Source organism: Calliopsis andreniformis, chromosome 9 (assembly GCF_051401765.1).
Source record: "Calliopsis andreniformis isolate RMS-2024a chromosome 9, iyCalAndr_principal, whole genome shotgun sequence".
NCBI lineage: Eukaryota > Metazoa > Arthropoda > Insecta > Hymenoptera > Andrenidae > Calliopsis > Calliopsis andreniformis.
The window spans coordinates 2,272,973-2,292,861 of NC_135070.1; the positions used below are offsets into that span (position 1 = coordinate 2,272,973).

Sequence of the window (19,889 nt, forward strand, 5' to 3'; positions counted from 1 at the left end):
TCTTTCTTAAAAAGATAAGATAGGATTATGTACCTCTGTCTGTTCGTTGAGAAAAAGTTAATGGTTACCCTCGAGTATCTTGCCACTGGAAGAGTTTTCGAGGATCTTCAGTTTCCAGTATTAATATTCCCACCATCGCTAATATCGACGCTTGGGTGAAAAAATATCAAAATTTTATCAATATTTAATCCTCATTCCTTCAATATAGATCGCACACAATCAATAATATTATCAATATTTTTTGATATTAACAACAATATTGATTGTGTATGGATTCTTAATGAGTTACATTCTAATGTTAATGAGCATTTTGGAAAACGTAAGGAAATGAAAATAGAAAATGTATTTAAAATAACGTGATATTTTATAAGAGGAGCAGTTTATTTTTCCTGGAATGAAGTTGTACTCAATCTATACTTTTGTGACAGAATATTTTGTAATTATCGAGGAAAAAGATAGGTAATTATATATTTATGTAACAAGAAAGTGTGAGACAAACATTGTAGATATAATAGCTACAGTTGTAGTTAGTATGGTTCAGGGATGAATCTAAAAACTGGGTGGAAGGTGGTGGAATGGAATAGATACATTTTTAATTTCCTTTTACATAATATAAAATTTGCTTGTAATTTATATTTTAATATTTCTATCTGAGATTATAGTCTAAATAATTAAATTTACATTCATTATTTATGTATCCAGTATATACCTAACAAATTTTTTAAAATGTAACAATATTTTTAAGAGGTCATTGAATTTTGAAAAATTGAATTTTTGTGAATTCTCTTAAAGTAAATATTACGTTTAATATTATAATTCTTTTTTTTAGTTTACTTAACTATCCCTTATTTGTAATATAAAATACTTTTTTGCGTAGCTTTGATTAACTTTTCATATTGTTATCATGCCCGCAATCAATACAAATTTAAATATTAACGTAGATTGCAGCTTTCAGAGTTGAAAAATCAAAAAAATTCTTATTTAGTATGTTTACTGTTATCATTCGAACTAAAATAATTAATTTGTGATGAGTTTATCATATTTTTTTTTTTAAATTGCGAGAAACAGAATAAAATTTTAGAATTTGCAATTCACTGGTTTGCCAGTTGTTAACATTACCTTCCATTGGTTCTGTCACTGAAATCTTCTAATTCTAATATGCGATTGTAATAATACAATTATTGATACAATACGTATACGAATATATAATGAATATATATATTATATATATATACATATAATGTATGACAATGCAATCGATTTAAAAATATCTTGTGTTCTAACCAAACATTCGATAACTTTAGATAAGTTCCAGAGGGAAAGTGTTCCGGTACTTCCTGTCTTCTATGCATTTGGTAAAATGCAAGCTGGTCACAGCTTATTTTGACGTTATATTTTAATGAGTTAATTAATATACACATAAATATATATGTACATACATACATGCTTACATATGTATGCGTTATAAAGAGTTCTGCAGTTATGCATTATGAGAATAAATTCTAAATTTCATATATATCTACATTCTACATACTCCTACATGCAAGATACTCGCTTAAATTGTCACATATACACAAATGTAGTTAATAATTAAATCAACTCTTCTAATTCGATAGAGTAAGAAAGAGGAAGAATGAATAAATGCAAAATAAATTTAATCAAATTTTGTAACAATAACAATCAGTAAAATCTTTTACTATATGAGAAAAGTAAGAGAAATGTTTTATCGACCTGATCGATAGACAAAGCAGCAACTTCAAGTCGAGTATTTTACATGTCCGAGCTTGTTCGATTCCGACCCGACATAACTTTACTTTATAGTTGACTGTACGACTGTATTCCTGTACTAAAAGGATGCAGTAGTAAATAAGTTATTCGCGTATAAAAGCGTTAATTTAATTATTACTATTTTATATAGTATAAAAAGTATTTTACTGTTTTATATTTTATATAGTATACGAAGAATTACTATTGATCTTTTATCCAACAGATTAAAATTTGCACAGGATAAAATAATGTCGGGTAGTCGTGGTCGTGGATGGGCACAAAATGATAAAAATCCACTGCCCAGGCCTGGAAGACCATTATGCCCTGAAAATATTGATAGCACTAAACTTATTAACATTATTAATGCTGTTAATAAAAATTTAGAAGAGAAAGTAGAAGAAGCTGTGAAATATATTAGTGAGAAAGAAAACGATGAAAGTCTTAAGTAATCAAATTAATTCTGAATACTTACATCTGATTGTAACTGGTAATATTATTTCAAGAACATTTTAACACACTTTATTCAATTTGTTATAGAAGCATAAATGGTAAACTCTATGAACATGCTATGAGTAATAGACAATTTGGGCCAAAGTTGATAATGTTATATCGAAATCCTAAGTTTAAAGAAGATTCGAAAGGAAGCATTATGTGGAAACACTTAGTATATAGTTTACAAACTGATTACGAAAGTATATATATTTATCTAATTTTGAAATAGAAATTTTATGAACAATTTTATTAATTAATGCTTATTTTAAATTTAGGAAAAGAGCAATTAAGAGAAGAAAATGTAGCATACTTTCACAACGTTGTTTGTTTGTTTTCTGAATTTTTGTTGCAATCTCAAAGTACTTTATCAGTATTATATTTGGCATTATTGGAATATATGGAACTATTATTGAAAACAGCTACTACAGATGACATTAAGATTTTCACAGAACAAGTATGTATATAATTTCCAAATTTTAATTTTATACATTTTTGTTTTATTAAGTTTTATTATAATTTTAGGTCATTACACATAGATCGTATCTCCTTGATAATTTAAGAAAGGAACTGGACGAATTAATGATTGTAGTAAGACAAACATTGGTTAAAGAAAATATATCTCTTGCATCTCGCCAAATGTTATTATATATAATAGATTTAATTAATCACAATTGTGATCCACTTCCTCAGAATTTGCAAGAGTTTTATGAACAACAATTGGGTAAACATTTTGTACAGAGGATTAATAATAATAATCATAAATAATATTTCATGCTCAAAAATATTTAAATAATTTTAATAATAGACTCTAGAAACGTTTTTGATAAAAATCAAGTAAGAACATTTATTTTAAAAAATTATGTATCAAACATTTGAGTAATGATAAAAATATACTATGTATGTATGTATGTATTTATTTTTGTATCAGGTTTTCACTTATTATAAACTTATTTTTTCTTATATAAAAGTTGAAATATAGTTTGTTGTTTTACCATTATTTAGAGTTTACGTTTGGAAAGTTTAAATTTTGTTTGTGTAATTTAAGGATGCAATATATTTTTCTTCCTATACTAATTACTTATGAAACTTATTTCTATTCAGACTAGTTTTAATGAACGTTTAATGTTGACTTTTTACTAAAGTGCCTTAAATTCTATACAAATTGAGGTGGCTAACATTGCAAATTGACTAGTTAGAGATTTAGATGTCTATTGTTTAATTATAAATTTAGACACAGTGCACGTAATTTTAGCACAGCTAATATACAGTACCATAAATTTCGTGTTGCCTCGTTTATATTTGGAATACATGTAAGTATTTGTACATTGCTGGTCTGAAATCGACATGGATTGGACATTCTTTTTATATGTGTTCTATTCTTTAAAGTTTTCCTGTATTACAGAATTTGTAAGATTCCTCTATTTGCTGATAACATGTACTGCTGTCTCTAAATTTCCAGCTGAGTTTGCCTGATAGTCTAATTTGTGTCACAATCCTTTTGAATTAGATTGGTAGTTTCGTTTGTAGATATTCTTCCAGTTTTGTTTCCTCTTGGATTTTTCTAATCATTTTATATATTGGACTGTGTATGAAGTTTTCAGCTTTAGTAATCTTCTTTGTGAAATCTAGTTTTTATTGTCTCTAATGCTTGGTCTCTGTTATTAATTGGTTTTTTTTTTATTGCGTTTAATTATATTTACCATACCTTAGTCTTAGCTGAGTAATCCAATTTCTCTTTTGATCTGAATTTTCCGCATCCATTTCTATCAGCATCTTTTTAGGAATCTTTGCTCTCTCATTTCTAGCATCCTTATTAGATTTTTTATTGTTCTCTTGAGTATCTCCTGTTCTAGTGCTATGCTACATGTTTCCAGTCTTATAGAACCAAGTTATGAAAAAGTGTCTTATAGAATCCTATTTGAACTTTCACGATCACTTCACAGTTTTATAATCCCCATATGCACGATCCATAGTTTAAAAGTTGCAAGGAAATTTTTGCTGCTTTCCAGCTGGTACATTTCGATAATGAAATAATAATAATAATATTATTATTATTATAATATTATTATATTATTATAATATTATTATATTATTATTATTATTATATTATATTATTATAATATTATTATTATTATAATATTATTATTATTATAATAATATTATTATTATAATATTATTATTATTATATTATTATAATATTATTATATTATTATAATATAATATTATTATATTATTATAATATAATATTATTATATTATTATAATATAATATTATTATTATTATTAGGGATTTCCATATTGCTCCAATCACCATTCGATGATTTACTGTTACAATAAATCTTCTATATATATCTTTTGTCTCTTAAACTTCTTTTTTTATTTGAACAAATTTCTTTTGTTTTCAATAGTAGCCAGATTTACTATCATTACTTCCTTTCTTCCTATATGTTTCACTCAGTTGAGTTATGAAGTTGATTATTATTTCTGTTTGGAGATTTACTGATATAAATTGCCTTACCTCTTGATCTATATTTGCCTTAATTTCTAGCCCTTTCATAATCAGATTTTTCTGTTTTTCCTTTTTACTTCTATAACTCCTCTGCTTTTTCTAACTCTCGTAATCTTTTTTCTAATATATTTTTCTTCCAGACACATTTCCTTTCCTTGATGCAGAGCACTTCTTTCAATATCTCTTTCATCTCTGTATTCTCTTTTCTTACTTTCTTAATTTCATGATAAAAATATATTAAGTTCCCAAAGAGATATGTTTTTAACAGTACTGAAAATTTAGAAACAGCAAATATTGGAAAAAATAGTAGGAGCTGTACAACATTTAATTATATTATTTACATAAAAAATCAATATGATAAGTAATAAGTTACAAGTTGTTATAAAAAAACTTTACTATAAGTATTTAAATATGTCAACAAATTATAAATAAGAGACGAAGTAAGAAAATAAATTGAATTACAAAAGACAAGTAGAAGTTATTTTTGCCCTTTTTGTGTTCTAAAAATTGATTTTATCAAATTGATATTTTAAGGTTCCATTAAAAATTAAAAATGTTTCTATTAAACAGTAATATATATTACTTGTTATGTGTTAGTCACAATTAGTGTACACGTTAGTTCGATATGATAGTTAATCCGCGTATAAAATCGAGGAAAATATTTTAACTTTTGTTATAAACAAAACATCAAAATGCATTATTGAAAACTATTATATAGATTTTAGAAAATGAAGAAAAGTACATTGTAAAAATAATCTATAAACAATTTTGTATATAAATTATGAAGACTTATGGTTCTGTACTTTGTTCAACAAAAAAAGGCAGAAAACGTAGACGTGTTGTCCTTGTCTTGCGTATTATATCGATTGTCCCTGTCTTTATTTACATTTTCTGTCAGTCCTCACTGGATTAGATTTTCATAATACAAATAGATTTTATAAAATTGCTTTTTCCCCATGTTTTAAATACAACAGTTTAGCTCACAGTTATTGCGACTAGTTTACTGTAATAAATAAAACAGTTTTTTACTAAAACTCTAAAAAACACTTTTGACTTTTAAACTAGAAGCAAGTGTACAAGTAAATAAGTTTTTATTCTGTTTGGAGTTAGATATTTTGAAGAGAGTCATTTTCTTAAATTACGAATCGGTAACTTTTTTTGAAGTCACAGTTATGGTTGTATTATAAAGGAAAATGAAGAAGAAAATAGTGTACAAGAAAATGTGCTGAGCAAACGCTCAAATTTATTTTATTAAGGACAATAAATTTATACAGTACGTTTTAAGCGATACTGCTAGCGTTAGATGCAATTCTGGGCCATAAATCTGCACATTCCTTTGCAACAGGTCCTGTAATAGCTGATCCTTTCATTTCACCTTTATTATTTACTATAACACCGGCATTATCTTCAAAGTATATAAATACTCCGTCCTTCCTTCTAAATGGTTTCCGTTGCCGTATTACAACTGCAGGCATAACTGAAAAAAAAATATAGCTTTAATGACAGGATTTAAATTTATTTTAATGGTTTTTAATAAATTATAAATTTAAAGTAACAGTTGTTAAAAAAATATCAGTGCAAATCAGTTACGACTTCTTTTTTCATAATTCATTAAATAAACCAAACATCATTTCAATTTCATGAAATGTGATTGTTATATGCTGAATTTTTGCTTAATTTTATAATAAATATATAATATGTAGGATATTACAAAACAATGTGTAATATTTTCACAGAATCAACAATAAACATTAAAATAATAAAAGCTTGTTTTGCACCATCAATTGGTTAACAAATGATTTAAAAAATACATCACACCATGCCAGTTTTCATGTGGTTCAATGATTGGAAACTGAAACTTGCATAGATATGTATAACATATATCACTAAAAATTAAGCATATATGTCTTATATTAATATTTTATGGAATATAAAATAACTAAAAAAATAAGTTTTACTTTACATAAGGAACATAAGGAACTTTTTCATGTTTTAGAATTTATAAATGACTTTAGGGTCATTTCACGCGAAATCGGGCACGTAAATGACAAATAATAACGCACGTTCGCCCGCTGGAGTCGACCAGACTGCCAGCGACGACGCGCCCGCCGTGGCAGTGCGACTCAACGCAGCGTCAACTTTCCGCAATTTTCACAGGGCCAATTTTAAAATGTCCATCTTTTTGAAAGTTTGTCCATCAAGGGGCAGGATCAAACTATATTCTCCTTTTTTTTCAGATTTTTAAAATCGTGCATCACCTTAAAAACCTGCATTTGGTTAAAATAATTGCAAAAAAGATGATCAAAAAACAATTTTTTTTACAAACTTCAATGTTTTCTCTATAAGCACCATAAAACTAATCTTCATCCGCTTACTAGTTCAATAGCTATAATTTTTTAAAAAAAAGGTACAACTTAATTTCAAACAGCTGTAAGATCGACAATTTTCAAAATTTTGAAAAATCCTTTGAGGTACGTTTAAATATCGTTAAAGACTACAACATATTCAAATTTGAGCAAATTACAAGAACTTGTTCCGAAACGTGCCCGATTTCGCGTGGAATGACCCTTTATTAAAATGTCTTCACATATTTACATATTAAATGTCTTTACATTTATACCCTCTACATATTCTTAAACTTGAAAATAAGTTTGTTAATAAGAATAACTTACCCTTTTTTCTAAGTTCAGGTTTGCCTTTCTTAACTGTGGCAACAATCATATCACCTGATCCTGCAGCAGGTAGACGATTTAATCTACCTTTAATTCCCTGAACTGCGATGACATATAAATTTTTTGCACCTGAAAAAAATTATTCATTGCATAGTTACATTACTAATCATTAGTAGTTATTTAGATAAAATTTAAATAAAAATATTTTTATATATAGCATATTATTTATATAAACAATGATATAATAGAAATTATAAAATTATATCACTTGATACAATGATTTACTTGATGTATAATGCTACTATGTTTAAATTAAGGTACAATTAGAAAAAATACTTATCAAAGAACTATTATGAAACAGTTCTGTAATTTATGGATAATTCATTTTTCTATATTATACACATTGACACAATGATATCACTTGATACAATGATTTACTTGATGTATAATGCTACTATGTTTAGATTAAGGTACAATTAGAAAAAATACTTATCAAAGAACTAATATGAAACAGTTCTGCAATTTATGGATAATTCATTTTTCTATATTATACACATTAAATGTTTCATAAAATACTTTATAACAGTAAATGACAATCCGCAACCATGTGTATTCTTGACCACAACATGATTAGTTTTGTAGGTTATATGGCATTTTTCTTTATGATTTTTCAAGGTACTCACCCGTGTTGTCGGCACAATTGATGACTGCTCCAACTGGTAAACCCAGTGATATCCTAAATTTCGCTCCTGCCGAACCACCACGTCCTTAAAAAACAGTAATTTCAGATTAATTGTTGCCATCTATACAAACATGTCTAATACGGTATTTGCGCCTGATACAATCATCGATTTTTCCAAGTTATATGGTTATTATGGAAAAATGATTTTGATCACTACACACTATAATTTTTCCTCTATCGTTTACACAATTTATTTTGCTCCAGTAACGCATTTTTAGACGGATTCACCTGGATTCTCTTATATTCCAAAGCAACTTACCTCTCTTCGACATCTTGGCGTGTTTGAAAGAAAAAGAAACTCCTGTTTACTGCGCACTAAACCTGGCGCAGATTCGTACAATCGTTTCCGACGCGGGAATCTGCATGATATTCAAATCGTTTTTCCGTTTCTTCAATAAATACAATTTTAATCATTTGTAAATTTAATAAGACCGTATAATAACATAGTAATAAATAATGTAATTTTAGTAATCATATTAGTTTTCCTCTGATATTCTATACCGGTATGCATACAATTAATTACATATTTTATCAGCTTGTAAATTTATTTTCAAGAATAAATTCGTACGTGAATTACTTATCGATTTAAAAATTTTTAATTTTTCGAATTAACAGCAGGCAAGCATTTTTTTCAAATGTAATTTTGTTTTTATAGAATTGATACATAAATTAAAAGCTATCTCTTGAATAAGAATTATAAATTTTTATCGAACATCAAAACAAATGAGTCTAACTAAGTACAATAAATAGTTCAAAACAATTGATCGTTAAATGATTAACTTTAGGACATAATGAGAGTAACAACTAAAACACAAAATTGAAAATTTGCTTCTACACATATGAACAAAATTGTTTTTATTTTATCTTGCTTATTATATGTATCTAAATAGTATTTTAGTATAATATTGAAACAATTTTACCTACCAATGTTTATTGCAAAGAGAAAATCATATCGGATGTACTTTTTTTTACCCTAGTACAACCATACATATTTACATCACTTTTCAGTTGACGCGGTTTGAAGTGGTGATAAAAAAGAAAATTTTAATTCGTTTCTTGGATTATAGATAATTAAATAAAATGCCTAGTTCTCTGTTAGAAGATACTATAGCCCTAGAATTAGGAGGTAAATATTAATACTGTTTTAGAAAGTATTTTGTATTATTAGATTTCATATAATACGAAAGTTAACCTTTATCTGTGTAATACTATTTCCCAAAAGTACTACTTTCTGAATATTTTCCTAATTAATAATTGAATATTTCTATACGAAATTTGTATTAATTAATACAGTATCTTCTTATGTCAGTCGATTTTATTGTTCATGATAGCTTGTGTGATACACATGTACAAATACTTTTCTTCTTAAATACTAAAATATAATTTATTCTTTTCGCATATAGCTCAGGAACCATGGCCTCTCAGCATTACTCTATATCAACCATATGAAGTTGAACAAATATTGTTACCTGACAGTGCAAATTGCTTGGCTGTGCAAGCTTTCTTGAAAATGTGTGGTCTGGAGTTTCAAATAGTACTTAGAAGGAATGCAGAATATATGTCTCCGTCAGGTCGAGTGCCATTTATTAAATGTGGAGCATTCTTAGTACCTGAGTTCGAAAACATTGTATCGTTCATTGGAACCAAAGGTGTATCTTTAACAAACGATCTGTCTACGACTTGTAAAGCTGATATGAGAGCTTATATATCTTTAGTAAATAATGTGTTTGTAAATGCTGAACTATACATTTGTTGGATTGACAATGAAACTTTAAATGAAGTTACTAAACCAAGATATGGAAGTGTATATCCTTGGCCCTTGAATCATTTCTTAAGTTGGCAAAAAAGAAAAGAAGTGATTAAAAAACTTAGTGTACTTGGTTGGTATAATAAGACCATAGAGGATATATGTAGTGAAGTTAAAACGTGTTGTTCTGCATTATCTGGAAGGCTCGAGGGTACTAAATATTTCTTCGGAGACACGTAAGTATTACTCAGAATTGTTACAATATCATAAAAATTTATTTTACTTTTTCTTAAATAAAACTTAATTATTCTAAATTAGCTTAATTATATTAATTTGTGATAAATCACTTATATCTAATTTAATATTTATACAGTATATATTAGCATTTCATTTTTTCTTTTTTTCAAATAAAAAAGGCCCAATGAAGTAGATGCTCTGGTATTTGCTCATGTATTTACACTTATCAAATCTAATCTTCGTCCCACTGTACAAGACATTGCTGAAACTGTGAAACAATTCCCCAAACTTATTGAACATGCATTACATATCGACTCCAATTATTTCAATTATGCTTTCACTGAAGTTGATGAAGATTTTGAAGTTATTGGATCTCCTTCTAAAGATACTTTATGGAATTGTTCAGAATCTCTTGAATCTTTGCCACCACTTTCAGAAGATTCTTTTGAACTTTGTTCATCACTGTGTTAATAAATTTGTACAAGTACATGAAATATATGAATTATTTATTTACTCATTCGATCAATTTGTAATATATTGTCTTATTATCTGTATTTAGGACTCCTAATGAACTGGATGCCTTAGTTTTTGGACACATTTTTACAATAATTACAACACCGTTACCTGGTAACAAACTGGCAAATATAGTCCAAAGCTATCCACAACTCGTAGATTTCTGCAAACGCATTGAGGCTAGGTATTTTAAGCGTCCAGAAGATTAGATGGAACTACACTCGAATTTTAGATACATTGAAATCAGATATACTGATTGCACTGAAATCAAATTCTTGTGCTACGCATATAACACTGCTCATAGCAAAAAAATAAAACCAACTTTGTGCAGCATTCAATGAATTCAATTCTTGTGTCTAAAAGTAAATTCTTTTATTTCAAATAATAATTTTGTGCAACTATTACACTGTATTTTGCATATAATATAAATATTGAATATATGTTCTATATTATGTTTTCATATAAATGTATAAATATATAAATGTTACAGAAGTAACAATAAGCAATGAAGAAGTGTTCAATGTATCTAAAGTTCGAGTTTGGAAGCATAGTAAGTTGTGTAGAACATAAGAAAGTATTAATAGTTACCTTGTTATAACTATTATGTATAGATAGAAATTATATTAATGTTGAAAATGAAATACTGTTGAATGTATTATTTTAAATACATAATATTGCACGTGAAATTTTTCAGCATTTTTTCTCCTCAAGCGATAGGGGTCAAATAGAGTAACAAAATGTTGGAGGCGAGAATTAAATAACACAACTTTGGAGATTTCCAAACATATGTTCTTGGAAAACAGCAAGAATGCATAACCAATAAAAGGTATCTTTAAATTAGATGTTTTACACAGAAAAATTCATTAAAAGTAAAAGAAAATTATTTTATTAACCATTTTGTAAGGATTATTTTTAACATGTCTGTTATTGTTATTGATATTTATTTTTGACTTTACTGAACCATGTTGAGGAATCATGTATAATAGTCGTTTGAATATTAAGTATGTATGGTTACATGATGTTGATCAACAATAAGTAATTAATTTCTCAATCATAAATGATCTGTACATATTTAATGTAATTAATATTACTATATTTGTCCTCTTTTATACTACAAATCGTTATCTATTTTTTAACTTTATTCTAATTAGAATGTTTTACCTATTGTATTAGTTTTATCATAATTTTCTAATTTATACTCAATCTTTTAGAAAGTACGTCTATCCTCCTTAATGTGCTATTTTGAATGCACATTTACTTTACATAGATTTGACATTGTATAATAAAATTTCATTAGTTTCTAGTCAATTTTGATATAAGTTCTTGTTAGTTTATAATAGAATATTATACAAATATCACTTGAATTTATGTTAAATGTAAATTATGAAATATGAAAACAATAGCCACATTATCTTATGTTATAAGAAACTAAATTTGAAAATAAGTATCTCATACTGCCTTAAGTTTGCATTTCTGTAATTAGTCTTTATAATTATTACATTATATCTGTTACATACTTCTTGTCTCCAGCGTTTAGTTACAATAGACACAAGTCACAATTACTGCTGTATTTTGATTAAAAATCTGTGCTGTCAGACATTTGTGTATGCGATAGAATATAAAATGGTTCTAATTTATTTAAAAATTCATAGCTATTTTTTGTGTAATTCATTATTTTAATGTGCAGAAATTGTATTAAATAAACAACGTTTATATTCTAACAATAACAATTTAAATCTGAATATATCCATTTTTCAGCAAGATAAATAAAACGATTAATGATACAAACACTTGTTTCATATATAACTAGCATGTATTTCTTTTGTACTGCCTTTCTACTTGTGTTATAACTATTTTTTAACATTTTTAAGTAACAAATAGTATGTCCAAATGTATATTACTTTTATAGCATGTACGGAAATACAATTCTATCATTTTAAATAAAAGTATAAGTAATTTCTAAATTGTTACTGAATAAAATAAATGCAAATAATTTTTTGTCGAAACAAATTTCTCACATAAAAATAAAATGAGATACAGTAATTATACTGACAAAATTAATCAGCTTAAGTTGAGCTTATTTTATGCATTTATGTTACATATTATCTAATATTCAATAAAAGGTGTTTAACACAAATAATTCAAGCAATTCTATAACATTTGGTATTAGGATGAATCTTGTAAATCTTTTAAGTTCTTTTTATGGAACGTTTATGAATCACCATGACTTTGATGTATAACAAGAATTACAAAATGTAACGTGCTACAGAGTACTTTTTAAAATTATTAACAAAATGTTTTATTTTGACATAAATTTCAGACTATGAATTATGTGTAATAATTATATTATTTTATTATTATATTGTTACACATACATATAATTATTACACATAACTGCATGCAGATATATCTACATTTCATCAATTCATAATAATGAAATTATCCACATGTACGCAACCAAATAATTTGTATGAATTTGTAAGGTCCAACTAAAGATTTTTAGTTTTACTTTTAAAGATATTATTGAACTAAAAATAGTTAGACTGAAATTATATTATTCTATAACCATTATAATGGTTAATTCAAATTTATAAATTTGAAATAAAATTTCGATTTACTTCAAGGAGAAATGTTAATAAAGTGATTATGGTTTTATAAGACAAGAATAAAATTTAACCATTATTATTCGCAACATAAAAGTTACAAATCATAATTCTATATTATTTAACAGAAAACAAACTTTGTGGAAACGTTTATCAAACTTGATACAAGCAAATGTTACATAAATACAATGAATATGAATGTTTTCGTATTAAAAATGGAATTAAACATTCCCAATTTATCGGTTTCCTGCTATATAACTATGATTTTACTTCTGTAATATATGCACTATGCATAGTAGTAAAAACATGTGAAAACGGAAGTTATTTATATTACATCTGGAAGTTAAATCATTTCTATTCTTATTTTACTTATATTTATTCTACGAGTATAAGTTTCATTACTGTTTGATGAACTTCTCATCTTTCATTAACTATTTTATGATGTATTAATTATTCCTGCAATTAGATAAATGTAAGTGTTTTGCAAATTTTCGTGCGTAACAGATTATTATTAACTTCAAAATTTAATATCATTCAAAAGTGACTGTAACCAACCCCGATTCTGATATGAACAAATGAGATTTGCTAATATATATATATATAATTTTTCATTTTTCGTCAAATGCTTAGATATAAAAACTAAAGGATCATAAATCATAATTCGATCATATATTTTAACTTTTTATTTAATTTCTTTGAACTATACCTAAATTAAAGGGTAGTTACAGTATCTTTTACGATTTTAACTGCTAGAACAATTGAACAACAAACACGTGAATCAACTTTTGAATAGTTTAAATAAAAATGGTATAAATAGTGTTTACTTGTATGTACAACGTGTGAAATCTAACAGTTATTAATATGTCATCTTAATCTGTCCGTATGTGATTTAGTTTTATTATTCCTTCTAATTGATTGGTACCTGCCCCGGGTTTAATAAGTATAAATTCTACGTTTTTAAATATACGCCTATCATTGACTTGTCAATGAGATTAAATAAAAAATTATTAGACAAAAACTTTCTTTGATTAAAAGTGCAATTAAAAATATAATACACAGAATTTGATAACTCAAATGGTATATCAGTTTTACTCAAAACTGAACTCAAATCGAAATTGAGCAATAATTAACTTTTGAAAAGTAACTATTTTCAATTTTAATCATTTTGATATTCCTTTCATCAGGCGCACTTATTAATAAGATATCGCAAATTATATAGTTTTTGGCGTGTATTATTGCACGCTTTGTATTAATATCTTACATTTATCTGTTTAATATCTTTAAGATATTACATAAAGGTATATATCTACGTAGGCTGTTATTTTAACATTAATTTTGTGCATACTACCTAAATTAATCTGGTGGTAAAAAACTAAAGAGCCGGAATTGTTCTCTAATATGTGGTCTAACATCTCCTCCCTGTAATATTAATTTTATTCATTTTATTTTTTTTTTAAAGAGCTGTTTAAAATAATTGTACATAAACTCAAATACTCACCCAGTTAACTAAGTTTTCTAGGAAAGGTAATAATTTCATTAACTCATTATCTGAACGGTCAGCAAACCAACTTTCTATAGGTATACCATTTTCTAACTGTAATATAAACATTTCATAATAATAGAGCAGAATAAATAACAGTTTATTTTGCAATTTTTAAATATTCTAAACGTTCATTTACCTGATATCCAAATGCTTGTGGACTATTATCAATAATAACAGTTTTAGATAAATCTCTACCCAATATAGATAGATCCTTGATATAATTTCCATTAACGCAAACACAGTGTTCTCTGAATAGACGGTATTTAATCAATTTCCTCGTTGGATCTAACAAATTCATTAATTTGTTTGCGTAAACTCGTTTACTTGCAGTAAAAAGTATAACTTCGTATAACGATGACACATGTTCTAAAAATTCACGGAAATACGGTCGCGTTCTGACAAACACTGTGTATGTTACATCTTGAAAGACAACTGGAAAACGAAATGCTGCATCAGAGAGTTCCTGGAGACTGCAATGCACTAATGTTTCATCCTATATAACAAAATAACATTCTTTTATTGCGATTATGTTTTTTATTTCTTTTTCGTAATTTTTCATTAATTATCATTTATGATTGTTATATAATTTAAGGTGGACGTACCAAATCTAATACTAAACTAAATTCTGGACTGCTGCGAGTTTTAAGTGGAAGAGCAGGACATCTAGCTCTCATTGCTGGAGTCAAGGGTGGTAAGTGTTTAATGAAGACATAAGGATCAAAAGGTTCCCAGTCCTCCTGAACATGAGTAACCATATTTTCTACATCGCAACTCTCTACTATTTCCTCGCTTCCAACTTCCATATATTCGACATCATGATAATCGCGTTCAACATCATCGGAATCATATTTTTCAGTAACGTTCCCGTTTGTGTCAGATGAATGATGGTGATTTATACTGTACATGGCTGATGTATTGTACTTCGTACTGCTAAAACTTGATTCATATTTTGATGAATGACTGTCAATAGTATATTCATTTTTCGATAAATTGCTATTATTATCATTATTGTTGCTAAGTGTGTATTTTTCGTTTTGAACATATTTTTCTGATGAGTAAGAACGAGTTCCAAACGTGGATGTAGAATGTATTAAGCATTCTTCGGATGTTTCTGTTTGTGCACAATGAGCAGAATAGTAGAATGATTCAGTATCTGTAAGAAAGAAAATTAAATTAGTACATATATAAGTACCTTATATACACTACAAAAATTAAATTGGTATATAATGTGTGTATATTTACCATTATTTTTATTTTCTTCATCATTCAATACGTATGATAGATCTGAATGTGATCCTATTGATGCTGGAGGCATTAGATTTGCCAATGATGATATACTTGTAGTAGAAAGTTTAAAGTCATTTACAGTAGATACAGGAGAATAACATGAATCTGTATTTAATATTGTTGAATATAGAGACAATATGGTAGAATTCCAGTTTTCTTTTGATTCTTCTGAGACTTTAGAGACTGATGTGCATTTTAATGGCTGAAAAAGATTATAATTATATACATTTCATTATTTTAAAAAATGAAACAGTTTATAACAACTTACAGTAACAACATCTTTTGGTGAAGACTGATGTAATGGAGTTGAAGTGACCATTGACCGCTTTATGCATTTTCTTCTACGAGGTCCTCTATCTCGTTTAAGTGGTGTAGATTTCGCAAAATGTAAAACATTTTCTTTACAAGCCTACGAAGATAATAATCTTTTTAACAAAACCAAATTTGAATCCTTACATTAACCAAATGGCTTGAACTTCAGTTTTAAGAAATTTAATTGCATAACATCCTTGCGAGTTAGTCAGTCACTTGTGAATTGTTAATCGTTGATTAGTTATAAAATATTTCTTTATAGGAAAGTGAAGTTTGTTTTAATAAATGACCTGCAAAGATCATTTATAGTAAGCTAACGGTGGTACATTTTGAAATATTACACTTTAACATGAGTATCTTGGAAGACAAAAAGAAAAAATGGACTTTGCATAGGAAATGTAGTTTTAAAGTTTAAATTAAAAATTAGTACTTACTTCTTTTAGAAAATGTGTGTATCTACGTCTCCATAGTGTTAGTCTCCCACATTTATTTGGTGTATTAATACGGTGACTGCTATTGCTAATAGATGGAAGTTTCCGTAAACTGCCAACTTGAACTCTATGGTTGGAAAGTTTGGATCTGCATAAACTGCTTATACTTAGACGACCACGCAGCCTTCTACTAACATGTCCACTTCGTAACCACATTGCAGAGAAATGTTTAAATTTCCTAAAATAATATGCAACTAAAATTATTACCAATATACTATTGACAAAAATAGAAAATAGAATCAATTAACTTAATAGAGAAGTGTTTGCATTAAATGATATAACTGAAAAATATTAAATGTTATTTTGAATTTTATTCTTATTAAAATTAGGCTCTTTCTTGTGCATAATTTTAGATAAGATTATAACAAGCATTGACAAAAATATTATTTCCTTAGGCAGTGAAGTAAGTGATTCAATAGTCTATTTTTAATAAATAATTTTAATAATATACAAATTTATACTATAACAAATGTTCTCTCTCTTTCTCTCTTTCTACATTTGTATACTCAAAAAATTATTTAAAATATTGCATTCTTTTTAAAATTAATTCATATGAATTCAGCTGTAATAACATATGAAATAAATAAAAGTTTAAATAGCGTATCTCCTTTAGCTTTTAATTAATTTTATACCATTATCTCTAAATAACAACAATTAAATTATATTCAATTGCTGAACAAAAATTTTAATCCCTATAAAGTTAAGATTTTGTCAAAGAGAAATATTGTTAAAATAAAGTAAGCATATTGTAAAATAAAATTTATATTTACATTAAATAAGAATACAAAGTAAAGGGAAAAAAACAAGGAATATCCCTTCTACTTATTAATGCTATAGTAAATCTAAATCTTTTTAAGTTTTGAAAGTAAATCAATACATGATAAGGGAATGGGGATTTTTTCTATACAAAAGATTTGTTCACATCTGTCCATTTTTCATTCAGCAATTGGAAGAATTGCAAATATTATGTAACAGATATGAATTTTAGTTTTTATCGAACTATCTAAAATGGCTGTTGATTGAATACTTTTATCACTATTAGAAAAGAAGATAATAATAGAAATGAAAAGAGCTCAAACTAAATAAATCATACATAAAACTTCCTTAATATGAAAGTCTTAAAATAATATTACAATTCTAAAATTTAGTGATTTAATGAGATATTCCCTTGTGCATAAGAAGCAAGTGAGGAACAAAATATCTGACTATTAATAAAATACATGATTTTCCTTCTAATAATAATAAAAATAAAAATTTCTTATTTTGATTTAGTATTATACAATGTTTAAATTTTATCATTTTTCATAATGCCTCATTAAGATAAAAACTTTACTTTATGAATAATATAGTTACATTCATTGAACTTTATTTGTTTAATACTGAAGTGAAATATTAAAACTTAATTTTCTTAATAAAACTGTTTTGTAGCATTCTTTGTTTTTTCCCTTATCCTTCAAATATATACAATTTAATTTTTATTTATTAGATGTTCATCATATCTCATAAGAGAATATCCTTCATAAGAAGATAGTTTGTCAGGAAAGCTTTTATATTAAAAGCTTTGATTAACAATAAAATTCTATGTGAAGTTTTTAGTTTTTAAACAATTGTATAATATGAAAAAAGAAAGAATTATAAAAATATTAATATTATTGATATTTTTGATATCTTTGTAAAATATTGCGCAGCATCCGAGTTTATACATGAAGAAAAAATAATAAAACTGACAGGATTCAAATCCAAATCGCAAGTTTTTTCAATATACCTGGATCATCATTTATCAGTAAGTTCAACAAAAATTACATTTACTAACAAAAACAGATTCTTTTTCACATTCTATAATTCATTAGCAACTAATACTTCATATCTAATTTTATTCTTTGTCAAATCTTCCAACAACATCGAGAGTTTCTTAGCGATCAGATTCCTCAACAATAGAAGATATTCCTTGTTAGAAATTGCGCGGGAAAGAAATTCGATCGTATCGTAAAAAGGGGCGTTCCTGATCCCACTATCCTTGCAGTGTTGTATATACATATGTATACACACTACCATTTTAGCGTCGCCTCGCACGAAGCCAAGCACGCACACAAACACAGACGTATATATGTACACACGCGCATATAGATTGAACAGTATATATCGATTTATATGCAGTCTGATACCCGGTTATGTTTCTCACTGTTTTCATGAAAACAGTAAGCTGCTCCTGTGCAAAATTTGAGCGAGTATGGAGGGATCGAACGAAAGTTGTATTAGAGGGCAGAGCATATCCAATGCCCATTCTGTCAGACGGCCTGCATTAGGTGTAAATCGATCGAAAGTTTGAAAGTGCAATGTTGCGCCGCGGTAGCGGCGGCGGCACCCAACAACAACCGTAACACCTGAAAATTCCCGCGAAAACTATCCACCGTGGATAGACACTTAAGTCACACTGTAAACGATGATACCGCTTACCATATTCTTTAATTAACAGGCACACTGGTCGAACACAGAAATAACTCGGTACATCACAAACGTACACGCATTTCATTCAAATCCTTCGATCACGTTCTCTTTTCATCCCCCCAAAACTAAACAATCATGGCTACGGCGTCGCTCGAAAATACATCTAGGATCAAGTTAAGTACTCTTCTTCTAATAATGCGTCTCGTAGAAACGAGACGTGGACGAAATTCATTGAATTCATTTTCTGTTCTCTATTATGAAAGAATAATATAACGAAAGAGGAACAATGTTTTATGATAAACTTTTCCTAAAGTTTGATTATTTTCTAGAAGTTTTCCGGTTACCGATGCGACATCTGGGATTTGAAAAGGTTTCCGCAGGACATTTTACAATGGCCTCACTTGCTAGAAATTGAATCAAATATTATTATTGTATTATATAGAAATAGACTTTTATTTAAATTTTCGCAGATGTTTTCTTTATAAAATTATTACGTATAGATAAGAATTATGTATGTCTAACATGAC

The 19,889-nt window shown here is 27.2% G+C and overlaps 4 protein-coding genes across 12 annotated transcripts; 2 read left to right on the forward strand and 2 right to left on the reverse strand.

Annotated features, from left to right (window-relative positions):
• The first annotated feature begins 1,310 nt into the window (after positions 1–1,310).
• LOC143183134 (uncharacterized) lies at positions 1,311–4,274 on the forward strand. Of its 3 annotated transcripts, none has more exons than XM_076384575.1 (5): positions 1,311–1,355; positions 1,991–2,212; positions 2,305–2,459; positions 2,535–2,713; positions 2,782–4,274. In XM_076384575.1, exons 2-5 carry the CDS (start codon positions 2,016–2,018, stop codon positions 3,022–3,024), a joined length of 774 nt encoding a protein of 257 aa, XP_076240690.1. In that variant the 5' UTR covers positions 1,311–1,355; positions 1,991–2,015; the 3' UTR covers positions 3,025–4,274. The 3 variants fall into 3 exon arrangements, with proteins under 3 accessions (XP_076240690.1, XP_076240689.1, XP_076240691.1); XM_076384574.1 differs by lacking the exon at positions 1,311–1,355 and adding an exon at positions 1,789–1,926 and having other exon boundaries at positions 2,007–2,212; XM_076384576.1 differs by lacking the exon at positions 1,311–1,355 and adding an exon at positions 1,796–1,862.
• A 1,704-nt stretch (positions 4,275–5,978) lies between these two features.
• On the reverse strand, positions 5,979–8,470 carry Rpl23 (ribosomal protein L23). Its single transcript, XM_076384240.1, has 4 exons — positions 8,441–8,470; positions 8,123–8,206; positions 7,440–7,568; positions 5,979–6,244 (listed from the first exon to the last, which is right to left on the reverse strand). Exons 1-4 carry the CDS (start codon positions 8,451–8,453, stop codon positions 6,048–6,050), a joined length of 423 nt encoding a protein of 140 aa, XP_076240355.1. The 5' UTR covers positions 8,454–8,470; the 3' UTR covers positions 5,979–6,047.
• A 683-nt stretch (positions 8,471–9,153) lies between these two features.
• Positions 9,154–19,879, forward strand: LOC143183444 (metaxin-2). 6 transcript variants are annotated; one of them, XR_013002599.1, is made up of 6 exons: positions 9,154–9,307; positions 9,585–10,164; positions 10,725–10,862; positions 11,373–11,504; positions 15,417–15,515; positions 19,692–19,879. XR_013002599.1 is itself a non-coding variant. In XM_076384972.1 (4 exons), the coding sequence occupies exons 1-4, from the start codon at positions 9,262–9,264 to the stop codon at positions 15,433–15,435; spliced, it is 783 nt and encodes a 260-aa protein (XP_076241087.1). In that variant the 5' UTR covers positions 9,154–9,261; the 3' UTR covers positions 15,436–15,537. The 6 variants fall into 6 exon arrangements, 3 of the variants coding, with proteins under 3 accessions (XP_076241087.1, XP_076241086.1, XP_076241085.1); XR_013002598.1 differs by lacking the exon at positions 19,692–19,879 and adding an exon at positions 16,950–17,186; XR_013002600.1 differs by lacking the exons at positions 11,373–11,504; positions 19,692–19,879 and adding an exon at positions 16,950–17,183.
• LOC143183443 (uncharacterized) lies at positions 13,345–19,652 on the reverse strand. Of its 2 annotated transcripts, XM_076384968.1 has the most exons (8): positions 19,372–19,652; positions 16,858–17,092; positions 16,380–16,520; positions 16,067–16,313; positions 15,427–15,977; positions 14,961–15,317; positions 14,780–14,875; positions 13,345–14,700 (listed from the first exon to the last, which is right to left on the reverse strand). In XM_076384968.1, exons 2-8 carry the CDS (start codon positions 17,068–17,070, stop codon positions 14,635–14,637), a joined length of 1,671 nt encoding a protein of 556 aa, XP_076241083.1. In that variant the 5' UTR covers positions 17,071–17,092; positions 19,372–19,652; the 3' UTR covers positions 13,345–14,634. The 2 variants fall into 2 exon arrangements, with proteins under 2 accessions (XP_076241083.1, XP_076241084.1); XM_076384969.1 differs by lacking the exon at positions 19,372–19,652 and having other exon boundaries at positions 16,380–16,713; positions 16,858–16,990.
• Positions 19,880–19,889: the final 10 nt, after the last annotated feature.